Source organism: Thalassophryne amazonica, chromosome 4, assembly GCF_902500255.1.
Source record: "Thalassophryne amazonica chromosome 4, fThaAma1.1, whole genome shotgun sequence".
In the NCBI taxonomy this organism is placed as follows: Eukaryota; Metazoa; Chordata; class Actinopteri; order Batrachoidiformes; family Batrachoididae; genus Thalassophryne; species Thalassophryne amazonica.
The window spans coordinates 43,019,964-43,044,380 of NC_047106.1; the positions used below are offsets into that span (position 1 = coordinate 43,019,964).

The following is a 24,417-nucleotide window of genomic DNA, read 5'->3' on the forward strand; positions in this document are numbered from 1 at the left end:
ATATGGGCCTACAGTATCTGTAGAAGAAGTACCTTATGTTTAAGAGCCAGTGGGGTGGGGAACACTACTAAAGAATTAAAGCAAGGCCTCCAGATGACAACAGACAGGTTCTTAATTGGCATATCACAGTCTATAGTAAAACATTTAGACGGATGGTGAAATTGGGATGTGTTAGCTGTGCGTGGTTTGTACATGCTTATATTTGATACTCTTTATTTAAATGTTTAATAAATTATATTTACTATTACTAACTTACCATAACAAAGCACCACAGTTAACCATGTGAAAATGAAGTAGGTATCTTGATTCACTTACACCTACTGTATTGTTTGATAAAATGAAATGCATGTAATTACAGAAAAATGGGTTTGAGTGTTTTTACCAAGATGTAATCTGTTATGGGATGAGTTTGAGACATCTCGTTTAAACTGTTTTTTGTTTTTATTCTGAATGTGAACCATTTAAAGAAGTGATAATCACAAACAGCATCTTCTATTTCATCAACAGAGATGGTAGAGTCTATGAAGAGGGTGGCTGAAATGGACATAGAGCTAACAGTGGAAGAGAGGAACCTACTATCAGTGGCCTACAAGAATGTGATTGGAGCTCGGAGAGCATCCTGGAGAATAATCAGTAGTATTGAACAGAGGGAAGAGCAAAAGACCGTAGAGGGCAAGCTGAAGATGATTCGGGAATACAGGCAAACGGTAATGTTGCGGACTATCTTTTTAAAAAGTCTAAGTGGATCATTCCTTCTCAAATCAACCAATAGCTCCAGCAGCACCATTTCTGATTTGCATTATAATCAGGTTCAGTGTGCCATTGGGTCCCAAAAGAAGGTAGGAAACAGGTTTTTGGTAATACGTGTACGCATGTTGCTATTACAGGGGGTAAGTTTAGGCCTACATTTGATGGCCATCATTCAGATAGGTACAGGGCCACAATTCCTGAAATATAACAGCTGGAGGCATGAAATTCACAGTAACATCTCATTTTTCACTGCTGGTTGCAAAACAATTGTGTTTTTAGCCTTATGGCCCAGTCACACGGCACTTAACGAAGGGCAACAAAGCCGTAACGAAACAAGAAATCTGGACTTTCATTGGCATCATTTAACCTTCGCTCAGCTTCATTCCTGCAGCGGTCGCTTCGTCAGGATTTTTAAACTGTCGAAAAACGTGAACGAAGGGCAACGAAAACCTCAGTTTGTCTGTATTTTGTTTTGCTGTCGTTCTTGATGTTTTTGTAACGTAGAGTAAACGCTAATGTTTGACTTCATTCGACCAGCTGAATGTTTTCATACAGTGCAGAAGACGTTTCTGAGCGCTGCTGCTGCTGCATTCATTTACAGGGCAAACTCGGCCTGCTTGCTTGGAATTTATTTATTTATTTATTTATTTATTTTTTTATCTGGGTGGGGGGTCAGCTTCACTGAGCTCAGGCACCTTATGTAGGCCAGAATTAATCTTTTGTGTGGATACAATTAATTATTTTGCCACAAGCAACTGCTGAATTTGAAACAACAAAAAAGTTGTGTAATTTCCGACAGTAGTTGAACGCAGCGGCAGCAGCAGCTACTGCATGTGCCTATTATTTCATTATTAAATATAACAGTATGAGAGTAGGAATGACAATCCATCCCTTATGTATATGTGGCAACAGGTAGGTGATTCAAATGATTATTTAAAGAGCTGTTCTGGAAGGCAGAATTCACATTGTGGATCAGCTGCAGCTTGTAAAATAACTGCACATGGGGAGTCAATGTGCGTTCACACGGACTGATCAGTTTACTGCTGTGATATAATCAATCATCTGTACACTTATTTATTTCCCCTTTTGACAGTTTTCTGTTATAAATCAATATATATGGCTTAGTAATGTAATACAGTGATGCAGCAGTGTCCACAGCACATCAGTGTTGTTTTTTTTATATATATAAATTGGAGCAAAACAGAATGCGCAGCGTGTCGACAGACTGAGGATTCTGATGATGGAGATAAGTCTTTTGTTCTGTATGAGGAACCAGAGCAGGTGGGTCCACTGACGTGCGCACAGATCTCCATAGCTTCTGTTTGCAGTTTCTCCAGTACTCAAGCGCTATGAGCTCTGTCCCAGCACAGAGTCCTGGAACTCAAAGATGCAGACACACACTGCTCCAGCAGTGGCTCCAGGTGTGTTTTATTTAAAGCGTCGATCGTTAGCTTCGGTTTTGTTTCGTTTCTCTTTCTTCCCTTTTGCACTCCTGATTCGCAGGCTATTGGGTGATAAATCTCTTTTGTCCACCTTTTTTCAATGAATTGTGACTTTTTTTTTACTTTTTTTTCCCCCTCTTCGTTCAGGAATTGTCATATGCCGTGTGACTGGGCCATTAGAGCGAGTGTGGAAATTTTTATGGAGGGTGGAATTCCTGGGTGGGGGGGGGGCAGATTTTGACCTAGATTTTCCATATGAAGGAGACAAAACACCAGTTCAATCTTTTGAAGTTTTTATTACTGGAATATGAAGATTCACTGTAAAAAGTTTGAGTGGTGCTATTTATCACGCATGGTGGAAAAATATGGTTGAATTTCACAAATTTTAGATTGCTCCTAATTAAATTATATCCTGCGGACACACTAAACAGCTGTGTACTTCAACAATGGTTATAAAATGTCAGTAAAGACCCATACTCAATGATCAAATACTATGAATTATGATTTATTGACTTATATGGCATATACAGACATGGGCGAAATTAAGATTTTGAAGTTTGTTTTTTTTGTTGTTGTTTTTTCAAGAAATCAGCCCTCCATAAAATTTTGGACACTCAAGCTACGGCTAAAAATCTGATTGTTTTGTAACCAGTAGAGAAAAATGAGATGATGCTGTGAATCTTATGCCTCCTGCTGTTATAATGTTGTATGTAAAAGTTTGGGCACCCCTGATGATTTCCATCCACAGCACCTTATCCCAAAATGAATCTGGCTTGTCCAAATGTGCTTTAGCATTCCTCAAGCAACTTTGTTTGTGGCGTGAACGCAGAAAAGGCTTCCTCTGCATTTACAGCATCATACAGCATCTCCTTGTGCAAAGTGCGCTGTATAGTTGAACGATGCACAGACACACTATTTGCAGCAAGATCATGTTGTAGGTCTTTAGAGCAGGTCTGTGGGTTGACTATGACTGTTCTCACCATCCTTCGTTCATCTTATCTGAGATTTTTCTTGGCTTGCTACTTTGGGCCTTGACTAATACTGTGCCTGCGGTCTTCTATTTCCTCACTATGTTCCTCACAGTGGAAACTGACAGCTGAAATCTCTGAGATAGCTTTTTGTATCCTTCCCCTAAACCATGATGTTAAACAATCTTTGTTTTCAGGTAATTTGCGAGTTGTTTAGAGGCTCCCCTGTTGCCATTCATTAGAAGAGATGCAAAGAGGGGAAACATTTGCAAATGGCCACCTTAAATACCCTTTCTCATGATTGGATTCATCTGTGTAAGGAGGTCAAGGGTCGGTGAGCTTACCAAACCAATTTTGTATTCCAATAATAGGTGCTAAATGTATTCAAATCAATAAAATGACAAGGGTCCCCAAATTTATGCACCTACCCAATTTTGTTTAAATAACTATTGCACACTTGCTGTAAATACTAGAAACTTCATTTCACTTGTGAAATATCAGTGTGTTTGTTTGCTGTATGCAGTGGTGGGCACAGCTAACCAAAAAGTTAGCTTTGATAACAATCAGCTAATTGAAAAATTATCTCTTATGAAGCTAAACGGGTAAACCACCCCAAAAAAAATTATCGGAAGCTACAGCTAATCGATAACTTTCAGTATTGTCTCCGGTACACTTACAACTAACAAGCTGAATAGCTTCTGGTAGCGTCAAAGATGACCACAGACCCAAATAATAAGTCAGCATTTCTGTTTCTGTGAAGGCTCTCAGTTGTCCAGATGCTTTCCATAGTAGAGAAGCTCGAATCTTTGACTGGACTGGGTTGCTTGACGCAAGACTTCGACTGGACTGGGTTGCTTGATGCGAGCATTTCTGTCTTTGAGTGCCCTGTCCACTGCTGGAAGCTCCTGTTTACTACATAACTTGCAGCAGTGAAGCAGCTGAGAGGAGCAGTGAAGCTCAACTCTCTACTCAGTAGCAGTGTCGCCGTGAGGCGGAGGTCTTGGAAAACAAAGCAGTGCTGACTTATGGTTTTGATTTATAAATAAAATTAATACGGATAGAATAACTCCATTAATGTCAGTTCTGTCATTTGTACAAAGGTAAAATATAACATATCTTTTAATTTTAAATAATGCACTAATCCTAAAGTTTTGTGACACAGACAGGTGCCAAAGGGATTAAGGGTAAATGAGCCTCCGCTAACACTGATTGGTTCGCTCATTCATTCTATGTAAAAACCAACATGTTAATGTGAGGTGTGTGTTGGTGTTTACATATAAATGTGCTTTTGTAAAATATGCCTTTTTTATTTGTTAAAAAAAAGGCATTTGCAAAACAAAGGTAATTTGTGATTATATATATATAACCGGTGTCAAAATAAATGGGTCACTGCCATCTACTGGTGCCCAGATGCTTAGTACTTAGGGTGAATACTGCCATGAACACTACTGGCAGGTAGATGGGAGTAGAGACCGTGAAAACTTGCCAAAACAAAATTCCAGATCTGTGTCTGCTACATTTAAAATGCGTGGAATTTAATAAACGCAAACTGAATTTCGGACATCTTATATATATATTACTCTGGAACAAAGATGACAGACAGTGTTTGACATAAGCAGGACTCTAAAGCGTAAACAGGAATCGATTGCAATGATTCCAATTGAAAATAATGGAGAAGCAACCTGGGCTTCTTCTCGCATTTTTACATAAAACAAACACAATAACAACGTCTAAAAACCCAGAGAATATATTCACGAGAGTTTTAGGCACAATATACAAAGAGTTTAATGCTGTTGTCCGTGTGGAGCCTGAGCAGAGCGTCTCAAATGCATTTCTTCTGTCATGAATGTACTAAGATTACACATAATGCACCTGGACACAGCATGTTCACACTAAAACCTTCAAAATTAGTGCATTACTTTAAAACGTATATCGAATATTTTCACTTTATAAAACTTCAGACGTGACGTTAATTTAAATAACTGAAATTAGACCAAAATTAGTTTGGTTAAAATTTTAACCATAAGTTAAAACCGTATGCCTCTGGATGACTTGGGTGATATTGCCAGCGTATCAGTATGGGGTCAAAAGAAATTAGCTTTTTTTTTTCTGTGGCCAGTTCTCCTTTGTTTGCAGAGGATAGAACTGCGCATCTACTACAAAACTTTTAATAGGGAGATACTCAACTGATTATAGACTTCATAAATGTAACTATTAAGCTTTATTCACCACACCTGCAAAAATATGTTAGCGGTCTAAAAATTATCGGACCAAAACTTAACGGAAGATAATTGATCAGTGATGGTTTTCAAAGTTATCTGAAAAGCTAATCCGATAATGAAAACATTATCTTCAATAATTAGCGGAACTATGCCCACTACTGGCTATATGATATATTTTAGTGAAATTTCTGATTCAGACAACCAATGATTTATAAAGAAAAATCATGAAAATTATCAGGGGTGCCCAAACTTTTGCATACAACTGTATTTCAAGAATGGTGACCCTGTGAAGTAGATGTAGGCCTAAACCTACTGCCATATAATGGGGTGTAAAAGCAAAATGCATACACATATTACAGAAAACCTGTCTTCTACCTTCCTTTGGGTCCAACTGGAGCACAGAGACTGACTATAATGCAAATCAAAGATGGTGCTACTGGAACATTTTTGCATATTTGTTGATTTGACATGGAATGACTCAAGTGCATTTTCTGCTGTCGGAACAGCTACTAGATGCATAGCCTCTGAGTAATAAAACATTTCTAAATAGATATGACTATTCCACCATTAGAGACCCCTCATTATAGTGCCTTTGTTTACTCTGAACAAAGGCTGCCCTACCATATAGTATACATGTTATCAAGAAGTGCCATGCATAACATATATCAATAGTCTAATTTGAGAACCAGTTCCTAATTTTTCAATGCAGCCAAATTGTATGCCTCAGATGTTGTCCATTCCTCTCATTAACGCTGGAATGTTTTTCTGACAGTTGCATTTTGCAAAACCCATGTTATGTCAAATTATATGTGTAACAACTTGTAAAATGGGTGAATTGACACTGAAAACCTATGTGAGGCTACATTTTCCCCACACACACACAATTGGTCAGGAATTGATAAAGAATCAGATGTAAGAGGGGTATCATTAAATGGAACCCTACACACAGTCGGCACACCTCTATCAGTTTGAGATATGCTAGTTAACGTGTCATATATATTTCATGGAAATTACAAAGATTCTTTTAGTAGTACTTGTAATAGAGGGCTGGTTATAAATTAATCTGAAAGTAGGGTCATGGCTCATGGGCCATACACATTTCTCTTAGTGAATTACATAAAATTTCAACGGAATGCGTTATATTTCTATAAAAAATTTACGTTCTAAATCTGAAATGGTTTCAACATAATAAAATGACTTCTGTTTAATTTAACAGAAATTTATTTATTCCAGAAACCTTTCGGTTCCCAAGGTGTGCTAAAACAAAGAAAAGGTGGTCCACATAATAATAAAAAAGTAATTTTGTGTTGTATTGGTTTACCAGCACTAAACTGTTAAAAATACCAAGACCAGGACAAAATGTTAATGGTTTCCTTTGTGAGCACAAAGTAACAACATATTCATCATATTTACCCCATACTGAGGGTGAAATTCTGCATCCCCAGGACACTGTGTGGACTGTTTATTTAGCGCTTTCATGGTCAGTGCTTTACAGTGATGCCTTACATTCACCTATTCACAAGACTCACACACTGGCATCTGAGTGCTGTCTTGCAAGGTGCTCGCTACCAGAGGTCTCTACCAGATCATGGTGTTATTCGAGCACTGGTTCTCCCTGAAGGCAGAGGGACAAAGTCTGTGGGTGGGGTGAGTGGGGTTCTTCATAATACAGGAGGCCCTGCTCCTGTCTCCATATTTTCAGTATATCAGTGCAGGATGTGGCAGTGGACTGCTGCACAAACAGTCCACTGTTTGTGCAGCAGCTCTGAGTTTGCGTCGTTTGGCTGTTTCACACAGCACGGTGGCAATGCTGCGAAAAAGAGTAGCACACCTCTATGAGCTTTAGGAACATATTTGCGCTTGGTTTTCTTTCAAAGTCTGTGCGTCATCTGGCTGTGTTAGTACAGCACAGAGCCAAGAACAACACTCCCACAAGTGAATAAAAAATAAATAAAATACTAACACGTTGCTTTATGTGTCATTGAGTTTTATTTATGAAAGTGCACTAAATGTTACCATTTCATGTTAAAAATTTCAAAATTTTCGCAATGGACATCCCTCACAAACCCTCAACCCATCTCAGTTGCTTTACCCCCTCCTTTCTTAGGATTCACTTATTTTAAAATTTCCCAATATTTTAAAAATTTACACTGAGTAACTAACAACCTGCTAATCTCAGCTGTTGCATCATGTTGATGCCAAACATTACTTTTTGAATAAACTTTTGTGTGTGTGTTTTGTGTGTGGTGACAGGTTGAGAAAGAGCTGAAGAACATCTGTAATGATATTCTGAACGTACTGGACAAGCACCTAATTCCTGCTGCTAACACTGGAGAGTCTAAGGTCTTCTACTACAAAATGTAAGGTCTTTGTGATGTAATTACCTCTTAATTGTTGAATAAATTAAACTTGTGTAACGTTATCACAGAATAAGCTGTAGATTTATTTCTGCTCTTATTTGATATCTTCAGAGTATTGGAGAGATATCAGGAAAAATAAACATGTGCAATGCAGTAGTCCAGTTGATAGTAATTTAATTGAAATTTTTAATCAGAAATGTTGAAATAACCCCATCAACAACAAGCCCACCCCCTGGCAGTGAATCGGACATTTACTTCTGTTTCATTAGACTCTATGAACCCAACATAATTCATGTCTTGTATGGTCAGTGTCATTTGTTAATATACATCCATTCCTGCATGCTACAGGTGATGTCAGCAGGCGAGTATCTCATGATTTGGTACAAAAACAGTATCCAGGAAATTAGGAGTGTCGGAAAAAATTGATTCACGTCCGAATCGCGATTCCTATTTATTACAATTCTGAATCGATCCAAAATGTCCAAGAATCGATTTTTAAAAAGCATTTTTTAAAACATTTTCTTGCTTATTCGCTGCGTGTACTGTTTGTCAGGCAACGGCTTCCGTACTACAGCGTCCCGCGAGGGGGAGGGTCTGGCGTGCTTCAAACATTCGTGAGCACCAGCTTAGCATGGCGGGCGAAGAGCTAATTCAGCCAGAACCGTCTTTGCTGAAGGCAAATGTTTGGGTGCATTTTGGACTTTATTATTTGCTGCGTAAGAAGGAGCTTTGCATGACTTATGCAGTGCGCAAAATCTGCAAAATGAAAGTCAAGTACTTCTGAAACACTTCAAATCCGCAAGCCCAAATGCTACGCCATCACCCGGAGCTAAAAGAGGGGAGCAGCGGTATCTGCCAACTACTGACCAGAGCTTACCAGCAGATGAGTAAATTTACATCTAGAATCACTTGATTAACCTTGTAAAGCTGCATTTTCTTAAACATAAACATTTTTTAAGTAATATAACTATTTCTCAGAGCTCTTTGAATCGAAAATCGTCATTCCAAGAATCGGAATCGAATTGAATCGTGAGTTGTTGTATGATTCACATCCCTACAGGAAATGCTGGGTCTTTGAGGACCAAAGGTAGACAGATCTCTGATTTGTCAACAAATGCATGAGAAAGTTGACATGCTTAACACCAATTGATATCAAACAATTCAAGGAATCTAGTGGAATTTCAGTGCATAAAGAACAAGGGTGCAAAGATAATCTGAACACTAGTGATCCCCGATGTCTCAGCCATATGTGCATCACGTAGTGTCATTCATCAATAGGATTGCGTATCAAGAACTGTTTCTTTTCCGGTATTGTTAAGCATTGGTTTGATCCACTGACATCAATAGCCTTTTTGCTTGATGATTCCCTTATCGACCCTTCAGAGTGGCCGTTGTTCTTGAGGGTGTTTGTCGGGAAAATAATTTCTCTGATTACAGACCCTGCAGCAGCTCTGTAATCAACCGCTTCTGCAGCGCGGCTTCACTTTGAAGCGTGAACCAAGGAAGCAGTGCTTCGATCCGCTGGCTTGTTGGTTCTTTGATTCGCTGCTCTTCAGAAGCGGCAAGTCCGCTTCTTAACCCCTCTCAAGGCCATTAAAATATGTCAGTCATGAGTCACTTTTGCGTGGATTAAAGTCACTAACTGGGAGTCTTGTCTTGTTGCAGTCAAGAAACGAGAATCGTCCTCTGTTTTCATTGGCACAGTTCCAAACGCTTTGCTTTACTTCTCTCTGCCGGGGCAGAGTGTGGTCGGAATTAATAACTTCAAAATGAATTGTCGTTTTAAATAAAATGACACTTTTCCAAACACTGAAATACAGACAATAAACTACAATCAACTAAAATGTTTTTTCCTCCCAAAATGAGACATTCTGCGCTCTTTATGAATTACATCCTGACATGCAGCACAGCGAGCTGCAAGAGCTCAGCTCAAAGGTATGGAAAGTATGCCAATAATGTCTGAAAGGAAATGCTTTTTGACAAAACTAAAGATTTTGTTTATTTCTATTCAAGGATCCACCATGTAGAGTTTATTATGTCCAGAGTTTTGGATCCAGTGACCAATTTCATATTTATTTACTTTAAGACTCAATAAAATGTTGTTGACATAAAAAACCTGTAAAGGTTTTTAAGTTCACAGAAAATTCAATCAATCAATCAATTTTTTTATATAGCACCAAATCACAACAAACAGTTGCCCCAAGGCGCTTTATACTGTAAGGCAAGGCCATACAATAATTATGTAAAACCCCAACGGTCAAAACGACCCCCTGTGAGCAAGCACTTGGCTACAGTGGGAAGGAAAAACTCCCTTTTAACAGGAAGAAACCTCCAGCAGAACCAGGCTCAGGGAGGGGCAGTCTTCTGCTGGGACTGGTTGGGGCTGAGGGAGAGAACCAGGAAAAAGACATGCTGTGGAGGGGAGCAGAGATCGATCACTAATGATTAAATGCAGAGTGGTGCATACAGAGCAAAAAGAGAAAGAAACAGTGCATCATGGGAACCCCCCAGCAGTCTACGTCTATAGCAGCATAACTAAGGGATGGTTCAGGGTCACCTGATCCAGCCCTAACTATAAGCTTTAGCAAAAAGGAAAGTTTTAAGCCTAATCTTAAAAGTAGAGAGGGTGTCTGTCTCCCTGATCTGAATTGGGAGCTGGTTCCACAGGAGAGGAGCCTGAAAGCTGAAGGCTCTGCCTCCCATTCTACTCTTACAAACCCTAGGAACTACAAGTAAGCCTGCAGTCTGAGAGCGAAGCGCTCTATTGGGGTGATATGGTACTACGAGGTCCCTAAGATAAGATGGGACCTGATTATTCAAACCTTATAAGTAAGAAGAATAATTTTAAATTCTATTCTAGAATTAACAGGAAGCCAATGAAGAGAGGCCAATATGGGTGAGATATGCTCTCTCCTTCTAGTCCCCGTCAGTACTCTAGCTGCAGCATTTTGAATTAACTGAAGGCTTTTTAGGGAACTTTTAGGACAACCTGATAATAATGAATTACAATAGTCCAGCCTAGAGGAAATAAATGCATGAATTAGTTTTTCAGCATCACTCTGAGACAAGACCTTTCTGATTTTAGAGATATTGCGTAAATGCAAAAAAGCAGTCCTACATATTTGTTTAATATGCGCTTTGAATGACATATCCTGATCAAAAATGACTCCAAGATTTCTCACAGTATTACTAGAGGTCAGGGTAATGCCATCCAGAGTAAGGATCTGGTTAGACACGAAGTTTCTAAGATTTGTGGGGCCAAGTACAATAACTTCAGTTTTATCTGAGTTTAAAAGCAGGAAATTAGAGGTCATCCATGTCTTTATGTCTGTAAAACAATCCTGCAGTTTAGCTAATTGGTGTGTGTCCTCTGGCTTCATGGATAGATAAAGCTGGGTATCATCTGCGTAACAATGAAAATTTAAGCAATACCGTCTAATAATACTGCCTAAGGGAAGCATGTATAAAGTGAATAAAATTGGTCCTAGCACAGAACCTTGTGGAACTCCATAATTAACTTTAGTCTGTGAAGAAGATTCCCCATTTACATGAACAAATTGTAATCTATTAGACAAATATGATTCAAACCACTGCAGCGCAGTGCCTTTAATACCTATGGCATGCTCTAATCTCTGTAATAAAATTTTATGGTCAACAGTATCAAAAGCAGCACTGAGGTCTAACAGAACAAGCACAGAGATGAGTCCACTGTCCGAGGCCATAAGAAGATCATTTGTAACCTTCACTAATGCTGTTTCTGTACTATGATGAATTCTAAAACCTGACTGAAACTCTTCAAATAGACCATTCCTCTGCAGATGATCAGTTAGCTGTTTTACAACTACCCTTTCAAGAATTTTTGAGAGAAAAGGAAGGTTGGAGATTGGCCTATAATTAGCTAAGATAGCTGGGTCAAGTGATGGCTTTTTAAGTAATGGTTTAATTACTGCCACCTTAAAAGCCTGTGGTACATAGCCAACTAACAAAGATAGATTGATCATATTTAAGATCGAAGCATTAAATAATGGTAGGGCTTCCTTGAGCAGCCTGGTAGGAATGGGGTCTAATAAACATGTTGATGGTTTGGATGAAGTAACTAATGAAAATAACTCAGACAGAACAATCGGAGAGAAAGAGTCTAACCAAATACCGGCATCACTGAAAGCAGCCAAAGATAACGATACGTCTTTGGGATGGTTATGAGTAATTTTTTCTCTAATAGTTAAAATTTTGTTAGCAAAGAAAGTCATGAAGTCATTACTAGTTAAAGTTAATGGAATACTCAGCTCAATAGAGCTCTGACTCTTTGTCAGCCTGGCTACAGTGCTGAAAAGAAACCTGGGGTTGTTCTTATTTTCTTCAATTAGTGATGAGTAGAAAGATGTCCTAGCTTTACGGAGGGCTTTTTTTATAGAGCAACAGACTCTTTTTCCAGGCTAAGTGAAGATCTTCTAAGTTAGTGAGACGCCATTTCCTCTCCAACTTACGGGTTATCTGCTTTAAGCTACGAGTTTGTGAGTTATACCACGGAGTCAGGCACTTCTGATTTAAAGCTCTCTTTTTTAGAGGAGCTACAGCATCCAAAGTTGTCTTCAATGAGGATGTAAAACTATTGACGAGATACTCTATCTCCCTTACAGAGTTTAGGTAGCTACTCTGCACTGTGTTGGTATATGGCATTAGAGAACATAAAGAAGGAATCATATCCTTAAACCTAGTTACAGCGCTTTCTGAAAGACTTCTAGTGTAATGAAACTTATTCCCCACTGCTGGGTAGTCCATCAGAGTAAATGTAAATGTTATTAAGAAATGATCAGACAGAAGGGAGTTTTCAGGGAATACTGTTAAGTCTTCTATTTCCATACCATAAGTCAGAACAAGATCTAAGATATGATTAAAGTGGTGGGTGGACTAATTTACTTTTTGAGCAAAGCCAATAGAGTCTAATAATAGATTAAATGCAGTGTTGAGGCTGTCATTCTCAGCATCTGTGTGGATGTTAAAATCGCCCACTATAATTATCTTATCTGAGCTAAGCACTAAGTCAGACAAAAGGTCTGAAAATTCACAGAGAAACTCACAGTAACGACCAGGTGGACGATGGATAATAACAAATAAAACTGGTTTTTGGGACTTCCAATTTGGATGGACAAGACTAAGAGTCAAGCTTTCAAATGAATTAAAGCTCTGTCTGGGTTTTTGATTAATTAATAAGCTGGAATGGAAGATTGCTGCTAATCCTCCACCTCGGCCCGTGCTACGAGCATTCTGACCGTTAGTGTGACTCGGGGGTGTTGACTCATTTAAACTAACATATTCATCCTGCTGTAACCAGGTTTCTGTAAGGCAGAATAAATCAATATGTTGATCAATTATTATATCATTTACCAACAGGGACTTAGAAGAGAGAGACCTAATGTTTAATAGACCACATTTAACTGTTTTAGTCTGTGGTGCAGTTGAAGGTGCTATATTATTTTTTCTTTTTGAATTTTTATGCTTAAATAGATTTTTGCTGGTTATTGGTAGTCTGGGAGCAGGCACCGTCTCTACGGGGAAAATTCACATGAGGTATCGATAAGGAATCGCATCAATAAGCAGAATCGCTAATGGTATCTATCGATAAAATCTTATCAGTACCCACTCCCTATTCATCAATAGCTGATGTAACCACTTGGGCAAGAGATTACCTTGGGAAACAATTGTCAAGAACTACAATACAGAATTACATTCATAAATGTCACTTTCGTGTTTACCATGCATGAAAATGAAAAGGTCCCGCCCTCTGTCTTGCTTGCTGTAGAAAAATTTATTCAGGACTATATTTACTATGTTTACTGTGCAAAAAGGATGCCTTATGTTAACCTTATTCTGAAGCGATATCTACTACTCTGGGCTCTGAGGTACATGGGCTGGACCTTCACACACGGGAACTCTCTATTGTATTCAGACCAAAAAAAAAGGACAGTCAAATATGGGTTGCATCAGTGCCCTTGGCAAATGTAATTTGCACTTACGTGATGACAGTATGAAAGCAGAAAAGGACACGAGATTTTTGAGCAACAAATCCTGCCTTGTAGAGGATATATTTTCCAGGGAAGTTGCGCATTTTTCAACAACACAACACAAAACCACTTTCTGCACACATTACATACAACACATGGCTGAGGAAGAAACCTGCCTGCACGATGACTCTGTACTATTTTTTTAAATTACCTCATTTACTGTTTTAATGATTATTTCTTTATTATTGTTGTGGTTGTTTCTACCTCATGACTACCTATTATTTACCTGCATCCCACACTTTTTGGAATGTTTTGCAGGGCTGAAATGCAGGAATGGATATATGTTAATAGATTAAATATTTTGGGTTTGTAGTGTCAAATGAAAATGTCCCGCACCCCGTCTTTTTTGTAGTTTGTAGTGTCTGAAATTGAAGTCAAAGTAAATGTGAGAATCGCTGAGGGGGGTATTTACATTTTCTATGCGATCCCAACCTCTTCTGATTTGGGGTTGATCAATGTTCAGTTTTTGTTCATCTGCTATTTCAGTGATGTTTCTCAGTTTTGTGACAAAGTTTGAGACTACATTTTGGAGGTGTTCTGTTGAACTGCATTATATGCAAAGGTATTTTGAAAATTACATATAGACGGTAAGAGCTCCCGGAAGAGTTTTTGGCTGCTTTATTCGGCGGATTTAGCTGCATTTTATCCATGTATTTGCGGCTAGTATGGTGCTCAAAACGCCGGTGAAATGCTCCGCCCCTTTCCACCACAAAACAACCGAAACTACCGCGAACTTCGGTCTACGTACTACCCGCTGACAAAACCGTGTATGTGTAACCTGGGCTTAATCCTTCCTCCTCCCATCTGGTGTAGTGTGGTAGTGAGGAAACAAAAAACATTAACACAGGACAAGGTACCTCATAGCTGGGGTTGACCACTCATTAGCTGTTTAAACTATTTGTGCTGAAAATTTGACCCCAACATTAAACATTACAAAGCTTGGCTCCGCATTTTCATTTTCACACAATTTTTACTTGAGATGCTCTTTGTAATACAACTACAGATGTAGATTGTGGCACATGTGGCTCTGAATCGGGGACCTTCGTGTTGGAACATAAGTACAGTGCTCCTTCTTGATTTACAGGGGCAAATAAACAAAACTGATAATGATCCAGCTAATATAGGCTCAGTACCATAAATCTGATTACCATTGTTACTGGTTTTAGAGGTCCTGCGACTTAGACTGGTCCAACTTGTATACGGGGAAAAAAAAAACATTATTCACGACCACAAATTTTCTTTACACATGAAATGAGAAACACACCATTATTCTGCCTCTTTGTTTTAAAAATAAGAGGTGAAAACATCCTATAATAGTGCTTCATTATTTTTAGCACACATTTAAAACTGAATCGGGTCATACTTAAAGTGTTCTTTAAATGAGTGATTGTGATGGCGTTACTATTTAGAGCTTTACTTCATACTGGACTCCAGATAAAATTCAGTTGGCAGACATGCTTCCTTCAAGTAAATAAACAAACAGCAAAGAGTGCTGTTTAGTGCCATAAAACGCACAGGAACAGACATTCACGTGTGTGCACGCCAACGAACAGATGTTCGTGTCTGTGTTTGCACACACGCTAATGAACAGATGTTGTTTGTGTCTGTCTTCTTGCATGAAGTGATAAATGTGACTTATACTCAAGTGCAACTTATACTCCAGTGCGACTTACACTCCAGAACATACAGTACATAATCACCTAGATCTGAGAGCAGATCACTTCTGGAGCCCCGTCTTGGTGATGCATTTCAGGACGACATAACTGTAGGTACATTGCTCTATTACAAGTTTGGCATCAAGAGGAATAATTTTAACTGTGACTTAGTAGTAGTTTTTTAAGCACATCCACAGAATCACAGCTCTCACCATGCACATCACATCCTGTGCACACAGGTAACTATGGTGTTATCTGCAGTCTACCAATCCACATTTGTCAAGATATGAAAAATCAACCAAGTGTTTGATCAAATGCCAGAAGCACTGACAGAAATAATCTTTGTGGTACATATACATTTCAGAGGAGAATGTCATATTTAGGGAAAACTATTGAGTTTGTGTGTGTGTATATATATGTTTGGCCATGTTTGTGGGTTGGGACATAAACATTTTTCAGCAATTACATTTCTGTGATTCTCCAGTTTGTTTTAGCTGAAGACAGTCGCTCACGCTGTTGTCTGTCTCGCACCTCTGTATTCTCACTCACTCGAGAGTTGACACTGTTCATGTAAAGAAAAGTGAAATTAGGGCAGTTGGTGAAATTTGCCAACCTTGGTGGAGGACTCACTGGATACAAATCTAAAAGCAACATGCGATGCAGTCATGTTTTTCAAATGCATCCCTCTTGCAGGCTGATGCCCGTCTGCTCTACTTGTTAACATATTGTCTGAATCTATGCCATAAAGATTAATAAAGTGTAATTTACACTTGTGTTCAAAATAATGTTTTTTAAAAAGTTAATAAAGCTCAAAATCCTTGTAATTGCTTTTATTTCCATACATGGAAATGCTTTGGGAACACTGCACATTCTATTGTAAACAAAGCATGAAGAAAAACTTTATTACTTTACATAAAGTGAAGAGAAAGGAATGTTGAGCTGTTTTTTTTTTTTTTAAATCTACTTTTTTTTTCCTATGGAGAAAAGAAGAAACAGGTGGCCCTTATTTAAGGACAAAGGTAACAAATGTTGTAATGAATTTCTCTCTGAAATTTTGAGTGAAATGGGTTGTTTCAGACATTGTTCAGAAGAATGTACCTTGATTTGAAAAAGTTGATTAGAGAGGGGAAAACATAGAATTTCAGGATAGGCTGCTCAGCTAAAACGATCTCAGATGCTTTAAAATGTCAACCAAAACCAGAAAGAAGTGGACAAAAATGGGAAAACCACCATTCAAATGGATTGAAGAATTGCCAGAATGACAAACACTCAGCCAGTGATCAGAGATGATCTGAAGTTACCTGTGAGTACTGTAACAATAGGAAGATGCCTATGTGAAGCAGAGCTATGGGCAAAACATCCCCAGAAAGACCCATTGTTGAAAAAAGCATGTACTGAAGAGATTACAATTTGCCAAACAACATATTGACTGGTCTAAAGAGATATGGCACAACATTTTGTGGATTGATGAAAGTAAGATTGTTCTTTTTGGGTCTAGGGGCTGCAGACAGTTTGTTAGACGACCCCCAAAAGCTGAATTAAAGACATCGTACACTGTGAAGACAGTGAAACATGGTGGAATAAGCGTCGTGATATGGGGATGTTTCTCATACTATGGTGTCAGGCCTATTTATCGCATACCAGGGATCATGGACCAGTTTGAATGCATCAAAATACTTGAAGCGATCATGTTGCCTTATGCTGTAGAGTAGATGCCCTTGTAATGGATGTGTCAACAAACGGCCCCAGCACAACAGCAAGCGAGCAGGATCTTGTTCCACACAAAGAAGGTTAAAGTTATGGAGTGGCCAGTCCAGTCCCCGGACCCTAATCCAATACAAACCTTGTGTGGTGTTTGTGAGGCAAAACCAAGAAATGCAGAGGAATTGTGAATGCAGTCCAATCGTCCTGGGCTTTAATATGTGTTCACAGGTGCCAGAAGTTGATCAACTTCATGCAACACAGATTGAAGCAATTCTCACAAACAATGGTTATACAACTATAGTAGTTTAGTGATTCATAGGAAAGTTAAATCTTCAAGCATTTTTCAGTTTATACAGTAAATGTTTGAGTTTGTAAAGAAAAATGCAGACACTACTTTTTTGAACAGCCTATTTAATATTCCTTTTTCCGCACTTTCTGTAAAGTAATAATTGATACATTTTCTTCATATTTTGATTTCAAGTAGAATGTGCAGTGTTCCCAATGCATTTGCAGGTATGGAAATTAAAGCTATTAAGGATTTTGAGCTTTACTCAGTTTTTTAAACACTATTTAACACAACTGTATGTCTTGTTTATACCACTCACCTCCATTATCTGATCACTCATTTTCAGTGCTGTGTGTCAGCAGTATATTAGTGGCATGCAGATAGCTGTTTATACTTTAATAAAATCACCATTTGTTACAGCACTGTTGAGTTTCATGGTATTGTAATGAACGTTTGTTTTTCTGGTTACTGTTTTAAAGACATGCAGGTTAGGTGAATTGGAAACTTAAAAATTGTCCAGGTCTCCCTTGTAAAAGAGATCTGGATCTCAGTGGAACTAACCTGGATAAATAATGGTTAAATAAGTGAAAATAAAGAGCTGTCTGACTGTTGTGTAATTCATCTGCCTCTCTGGTGTTAGTGGTAGCTGGAATTGAGTTGTGACTATTTGAAACAGCAAAACCCAGCTCATAAATGAGACATTTCACAGGACTGTTTTTTAGTGCCGAATGTGAAGCTTGCTCTGTCAGTACCACAACTACATAAAATATTCTACTCTACAGATTCTATCGAAAGACCACACTTCATTTCTGAATGTGTTCATAGACAGTATCGCCCTCCTTCTTCCCCAATTCCAGGAAGGGTGACTATCACAGGTACTTGGCAGAGTTTGCCACGGGCAACGACAGGAAGGAGGCAGCGGAGAACAGTCTCGTGGCCTACAAAGCAGCCAGCGATATAGCCATGACTGAGCTGCCACCCCACAACATCCCATTCGTCTGGGCCTTGCCCTAAACTTCTCTGTGTTCTACTATGAGATCCTCAACTCCCCTGATCGTGCTTGCAGGTGACTTCTTCTGTAAAGTATTTTAGGTAGTTTTGTAAATGGTGAAGCACAGCATTTTCAAAATTACTTTACTTTGTTAGTAGATAAATAAGGGTTCATGTTATATATATCTATCTTCAGGGTGAGAATTTTTTTTTTTGTGCATTCATGTACAAACTTTGCTATACAGCTTTACTGAGACTGTACTCTGCAGCATGCCTTCACATCATATGAGATGAAGGCAGATTCCTATTGCTTTAAAGCAGGGGTTCTCAATCCGGTCCTCAAGGACCCCTGAACCATCTCTCCCTGCTGTGCCACAAGCTGATTTGCTAATTCAGGTGTCTGTTAGGAGTTGATTGGCTGTGCACCTGGAAACCCCCCCCCCCCCCCCAAAAAAAAAAAATTTGTCTCGGACAGATTATTTTCATATGACAGACTTTGACAGTTGATTGGATCTTGCGCTCTAAACTGGGAAATCACTTTTAAAAATTTTGAATTGCTTCAGATTGTTTTATTTTCCAGAATACATACACCCACACATAATTTCACTGCTGTTATTGGCACTTCACAATTATCTGAACACGCTGACCTTCTAAAATTTGGTGCTTTGTTGGCTCAGGTTGGCAAAGGCTGCGTTTGATGATGCTATCGCAGAACTGGATACGTTGAGCGAAGAAAGCTACAAGGACTCCACACTTATCATGCAGTTGTTACGTGACAACCTGACACTATGGACTTCAGATATGCAGGGAGATGGTAAGACAAATAGTAACGTCTCTGTTTGTACACTCAGTGAAATTTTGTACTATAGCTTATCTACCTGTATATGTGATTTGTTTCATGCGTACATGTTCATATGCAGCCTCACCCCTCAGTTATCCCCTCTTACCTGTCTACATTTTACACAAGATTTGCAACATTACTATGTGAGTAGCTTGATGGATTTTGTACTGAATGGTCACTGGCAGGACATGACATGCTGATTGACACGTAACAATTCCCTGTGATTAGCAGGGCCATCATAGGTGTGATGCCATTGGTGGTTCTGCCAAGTTTGGGTTCTGATAGATACAGCTGAGGGCCAGCGAACCTCCTGTTTTGGGTGATTTTGGCATCTTTTACCAGTCACAGTCACCAATGACCCAAAGTTTTAACACAGCCTTGTTGGTGAAAGCTTCGTCGTGGTGGCCACCCTAGTGGCACTAGTTTCCAATCCCACAATTTTCACCTTGGGAAAAAATTTAAGGTCACAGTCCTGTTCAAAGTTGCTTTTCATAAATTTAAGTATGATTATGATCAAATATGGTGTGATATTGACTTCAAGTGCTACTTTTCCAAAAATATTTCATGTATTTCAACATACTTTCATACAGCGTTAGCACACCACATGAAGATCTGCATGAATGAAGGTAATTCTGGTCCCAAGGGGAAGTATTTGGACTGTGGTGTTTTAATTATGGCATGATAGTGTATGATATTGACTTTATAAGTGTCACTACTTCATGGATTATGAAGCTTCATGCAGTGGTAGCACACCAGGTGAAGACGGGCATGAAGGCAAATAATTCTGGCCAACTTCTTCAAGGGTAGATAATTTGACAACTTATCTTCATGCACCGCATGCTCACTGAGCACAAAGGACACTCGAGCTCTTCCACCCACAGGTCACGCTACAAGGTTTGTGGTGAATTGAGTTAGTACAAGACTCCAAAGTTTACTTTCAGGTCTAACAAGAGGTGTGTGTATATATAATATTAACTGTTGGTGTAAGTAGCATGAAGGTGCATTTTTATGCTCCTCAAAAGTAGCTTTATACATGGTGATTTCCAGCGCTGAACTTATGGTGCTAAGGTTGTTTTCATGACAGGTGACAGTTAAAATCTCTCCATTGTATCATACTAGCAGGCCCATTCATAAATTTATTTTTTATAATAATTTGCCATGACATACGTGTGTGTGTGGTGTGTGTATTAGGGCTGAAACGATTAATCGAGTAACTCGAATAATTCAATTACAAAAATGTTTGAGGCAGATTCTGTGCCTTGACGCTTCATTTAACATTGTAGTACATATGCCAGGCTTGTGTGTGGCGCTGTAACATCCCCAGAAAAGAACACAGAAGAAGACTAGAGCATGCGCGCAGGCAGTGTAACAGCTAATCCATTAGCACAAAAACTACACCGTTTCAGCATGACACACAGAGTAAATCAAAGTCTTTTAGAAGGACGGTTCACGTTGATCATCTGAAATAGCTTACTGGGCATTTAAAGTGAAGCATTGTTTTTGTTTGTGGTGTTTTTTTTTTTTTTACACCATTTCATCCACTGCCTGCTCTACGTGTGCGGCTGGCTGCTGTTTCTGCCCGTTGTGAGGGGTTCAGCAGTCCCCTCACACGGTGAGTCACAGCTCTGTCCTGGACACATGACAAACAATCTCTGGAAGAAGTCCACTCTTCAGTCTGTGTTTTGCTCAGAGTCGCACGGAGGTTCGCTTTTTAATTTTCACTTTTGGGTGAGCAACACACAGCGCTTCACAAACACGCTAACTTAAATAAAACATTAATGAAAAACAGTGACTGCGAGGCTTGCATGTTCAACTTGCAGCTGAAATGCATCTGTTGAATTGCAGAAGGGTGGGGGGGGAATTCACCATGGGCCCAGTCCACCAACCTTAAAAAAAAAAAAAATTTAAAATGGTTAAATGTTACGAGTTGGGGCCTTAAAACGTCTTGACTGTACTGACATCCACATAGGCATCACCATAGACAAGTCATTTGTCAATGAATGTCCACTGGTATACAACCCTCCTCATGAGGACTTCATTAACAGCATGTTGTTTCAAATGCACCATTTTTGTGGACTGCTATGCAAATGTATCACATTGAAAGTGATTGTGCATGCCTAAAATTGCAGGCGAAAATACACTGAACAAAAGTTAAAACGCAACACTCTTTTGTTTTTGCTCCCATTTTTCATGAGCTGATCTCAAAGATCTAAAACATTTTCAATATACACAAAAGACCAGTTCTCTCAAATATTGTTCACAAATCTGTCTAAATCTGTTAGTGAGCACCTCTCCTTTGCTGAAAATAATCCATCCACCTCACAGGTGTGGCATATGAAGATACTGATGAGACAGCATGATTATTGCACAGGGTGCCTTAGGCTGGCCAAACTAAAATTAAAGCAGTAGTCGTTAAGTAAAGGACTCGTCTTAGAAAAATTGGTGTGCATTAATATAAGTGCTCTGTAGCAGCATTTCTAGAGCTTTCGTTGTTATAGGTTAGAGAGAGTGTGTGTGTGTGTACATGTTCTTGTGGGTTGTTGGTTTGATTCACTGAAGATTTGCTCATCTCACTTGACACAGCGGAGCCTTGGTCTTCATTTTATTATCCACTGTTAGTGCAGCTATAACCTCAGTGTTGGTGATTTTTGTCAGGTTTGGGAAGATGCCACAAGTTGGTCTCAGTCTTCACTGTTGTTGCCCTTTGCTGGTTCCACTTTTTTATTTGATTGTTTTTTATGGTACTGGCTTTTGAGGCTCATCATCTTGCTCACACTCTGCATGTTTACTTCATAGTGCCATTGTTTGTAGAACTTGTTTACAAATGGCTGCGCTGCAGTCAGCTCTGTTGCCAAAACGTTAGTCTGACCAACTTGGAACGTTAGCTTTTCCAACTTCCAACATTTTTATTTGTCCAAATTCATCAATAGATTGCTTCTTTTCCTTCTTTCTTTTAAACCATTCCTGTTGAAGAACATCCATTGATTCCTTCATATCTTATCTCTGTTTCTCATTCCCTCTGCTGTAGAGTCCTAAAGGAAACAACATGACTGTCATTACCCATGTTAACTTTACTTTGTAAGTGTTGCTCATCAGTGTCTTGCTTTGTGTGTGGTGTGCGGGGCTGCCTCTCACTCAGTTTAATAATTAATTTTTTTTTTTCACCATGTCCTCCTCACTCCTTGTGGCTCATTGATTAACCACTGGCAACGGTCAGTAATTTTTTAATTTTTCCCTGCAGTCTGTTAAACAGGCTTGGCTTAGCTTGACTCAACTCGAATGTTTTGTGTACAGCAAGTGTTTCTTTGTGGTGTTCATAAAAGTACTCACTCTTTTTATGGGAGGTGATGGTCTAGTGTTAAAGCTTTGGGCTTGAGACCAGAGGACCTCGGTTCAAATCACAGCCTGACCGGAAAATCACTAAGGGCCCTTGGGCAAGGTCCTTAATCCCCTAGTTGGTCCCGGTGTGTATTGAGTACCTTTTATCGGGGTGAATGCGAAGCATTATTTGTAAAGTGCTTTTAGCGTCTGATGCAGGCGCTAATAATTGCAGTCCATTATTTAAGCGTCATTAAAAAAAAAAAAGTTTTGGGCAACTTAAGTTGATGTCTGTAGCATGGACTAAATTTTTAATATCCATAATACCAACTGATTGCATATGGTTCCTTAAAGAGGAACTAAATCATCAAATGCAGCCTGAAATATTCCACAGTGTCAACTCCAAGGAGTATTAACTCTTAGCACAAACAACACAAAAAGTGCAATCTTTTGTTGTTATTTCCCATATACTGTATATGTTATGGTTTGTGCTATGTTGTCCTAATTTTATGTACGTGTACCCCAAGCATGACATTATCTCGCATGCAAGAGCTGTAAGTGGTCCTCCAGCCTACAGATAACCCTTTCTTTGGGTTGGTGTAGGGTTGGGTATCGTTGAGAAATATTAATCCACCGACATCAGTAACCTTTTTGCTTAATGATAATTGAAAATGATCATTTCTCTACATTGATTACAAACCCTGCAGCGGGTCTGTAATCAACTTTTATGCAGCGCGGCTTTGCTTTGAACCTGGAACCAGTCGAAGCTGTGATTTGCAGATCGAAGCAGTGCTTCGATCAGGTGCTTCGTTGATTTGTTTTTATTTCGCTTCATCTTAATTTTCCCCACTAAAACCCTAAAGAGCATATATCTGTGAGTAATATTTACCTTTTTTATGTTAAACCGACCTGTTATGGTCTTCTGAAACAGTGATAGATGTATTTTATGACTTAAAAACAGGACCGATGCTAACGTGTTAGCATGTCTATGGCGTTTTCAATGATAAAGCTAGCATTAAGCTGTTCGCATCTCGGCAGGTTGTGTGTGCATTTGTTTTCTGTGTAATTATGGCTCAGCGTTCGTTGTTGTTAAAGAGTCAAATTGTATTTTTTTTCATTTTATTTTATCATAATTAATAATAACAACAAATATAGTAACACTCATAATAACTAACAATACCACAATACAATTTTAGAGAAAGAGACAAAAAGAACCTGATGAAACAAAACAGAAAAGATAAAACCAACTAACGATGAAAATAAATAAATTCATATAGAAATGAATGAATGTTTCCTGTGAACACCTAGTGACTCGTACACCTCCACTTCACCCCTGCTTTATTTAAGTTGAATGACACCTTGTTTCGGTCAAACCGTATTTTCAGTTTGGTCTTTTCTTTGGACTGTGGCTGGTGTGATGCTGAGGGGTTATCACTGCACAGCGGCATCCAGGTCCAAACCAGAGGTGGCTTGTAGGAGTTGACACATAGAACATATTTTTCTGTAGAGGTTGGCAGTCTCCCATGGCTGTTGATGGAGCTGAGATAACTCTGCATTGCAGTTACTGTGTTGTCTAATGCACAAAGACCAGGTAGTGCCCAGATCTCAGTCAGTGCATGCATCTGGTTTTGGTCCGGCAGTCCCAATGGTCAGTGTACTGAAGGAGTGGCAGAGATTGGATGAGGGTTTTTTTTTGTTTTGTTTTTTTTTTGTTGTTGTTGTTGTTTGTTAGATCAGACAAAAAAAAAACACCACCAAAAAAAGACATACTTTGCTTTCTGTTTTTATAAATAACAATAATCAATGAAAAGGGGGA

General features: G+C 38.9%; 1 protein-coding gene across 1 annotated transcript in view; it reads left to right on the forward strand.

The window, feature by feature from the left end:
- Positions 1-24,417, forward strand: part of ywhae1 (tyrosine 3-monooxygenase/tryptophan 5-monooxygenase activation protein, epsilon polypeptide 1) — a 54,270-nt gene that overhangs the window by 18,920 nt on the left and 10,933 nt on the right. Inside the window, 5 exon segments of the mRNA XM_034167781.1 lie at positions 508-707; positions 7,636-7,742; positions 18,310-18,430; positions 18,433-18,518; positions 19,120-19,256. Coding sequence (XP_034023672.1) covers positions 508-707; positions 7,636-7,742; positions 18,310-18,430; positions 18,433-18,518; positions 19,120-19,256 — 651 coding nt within the window.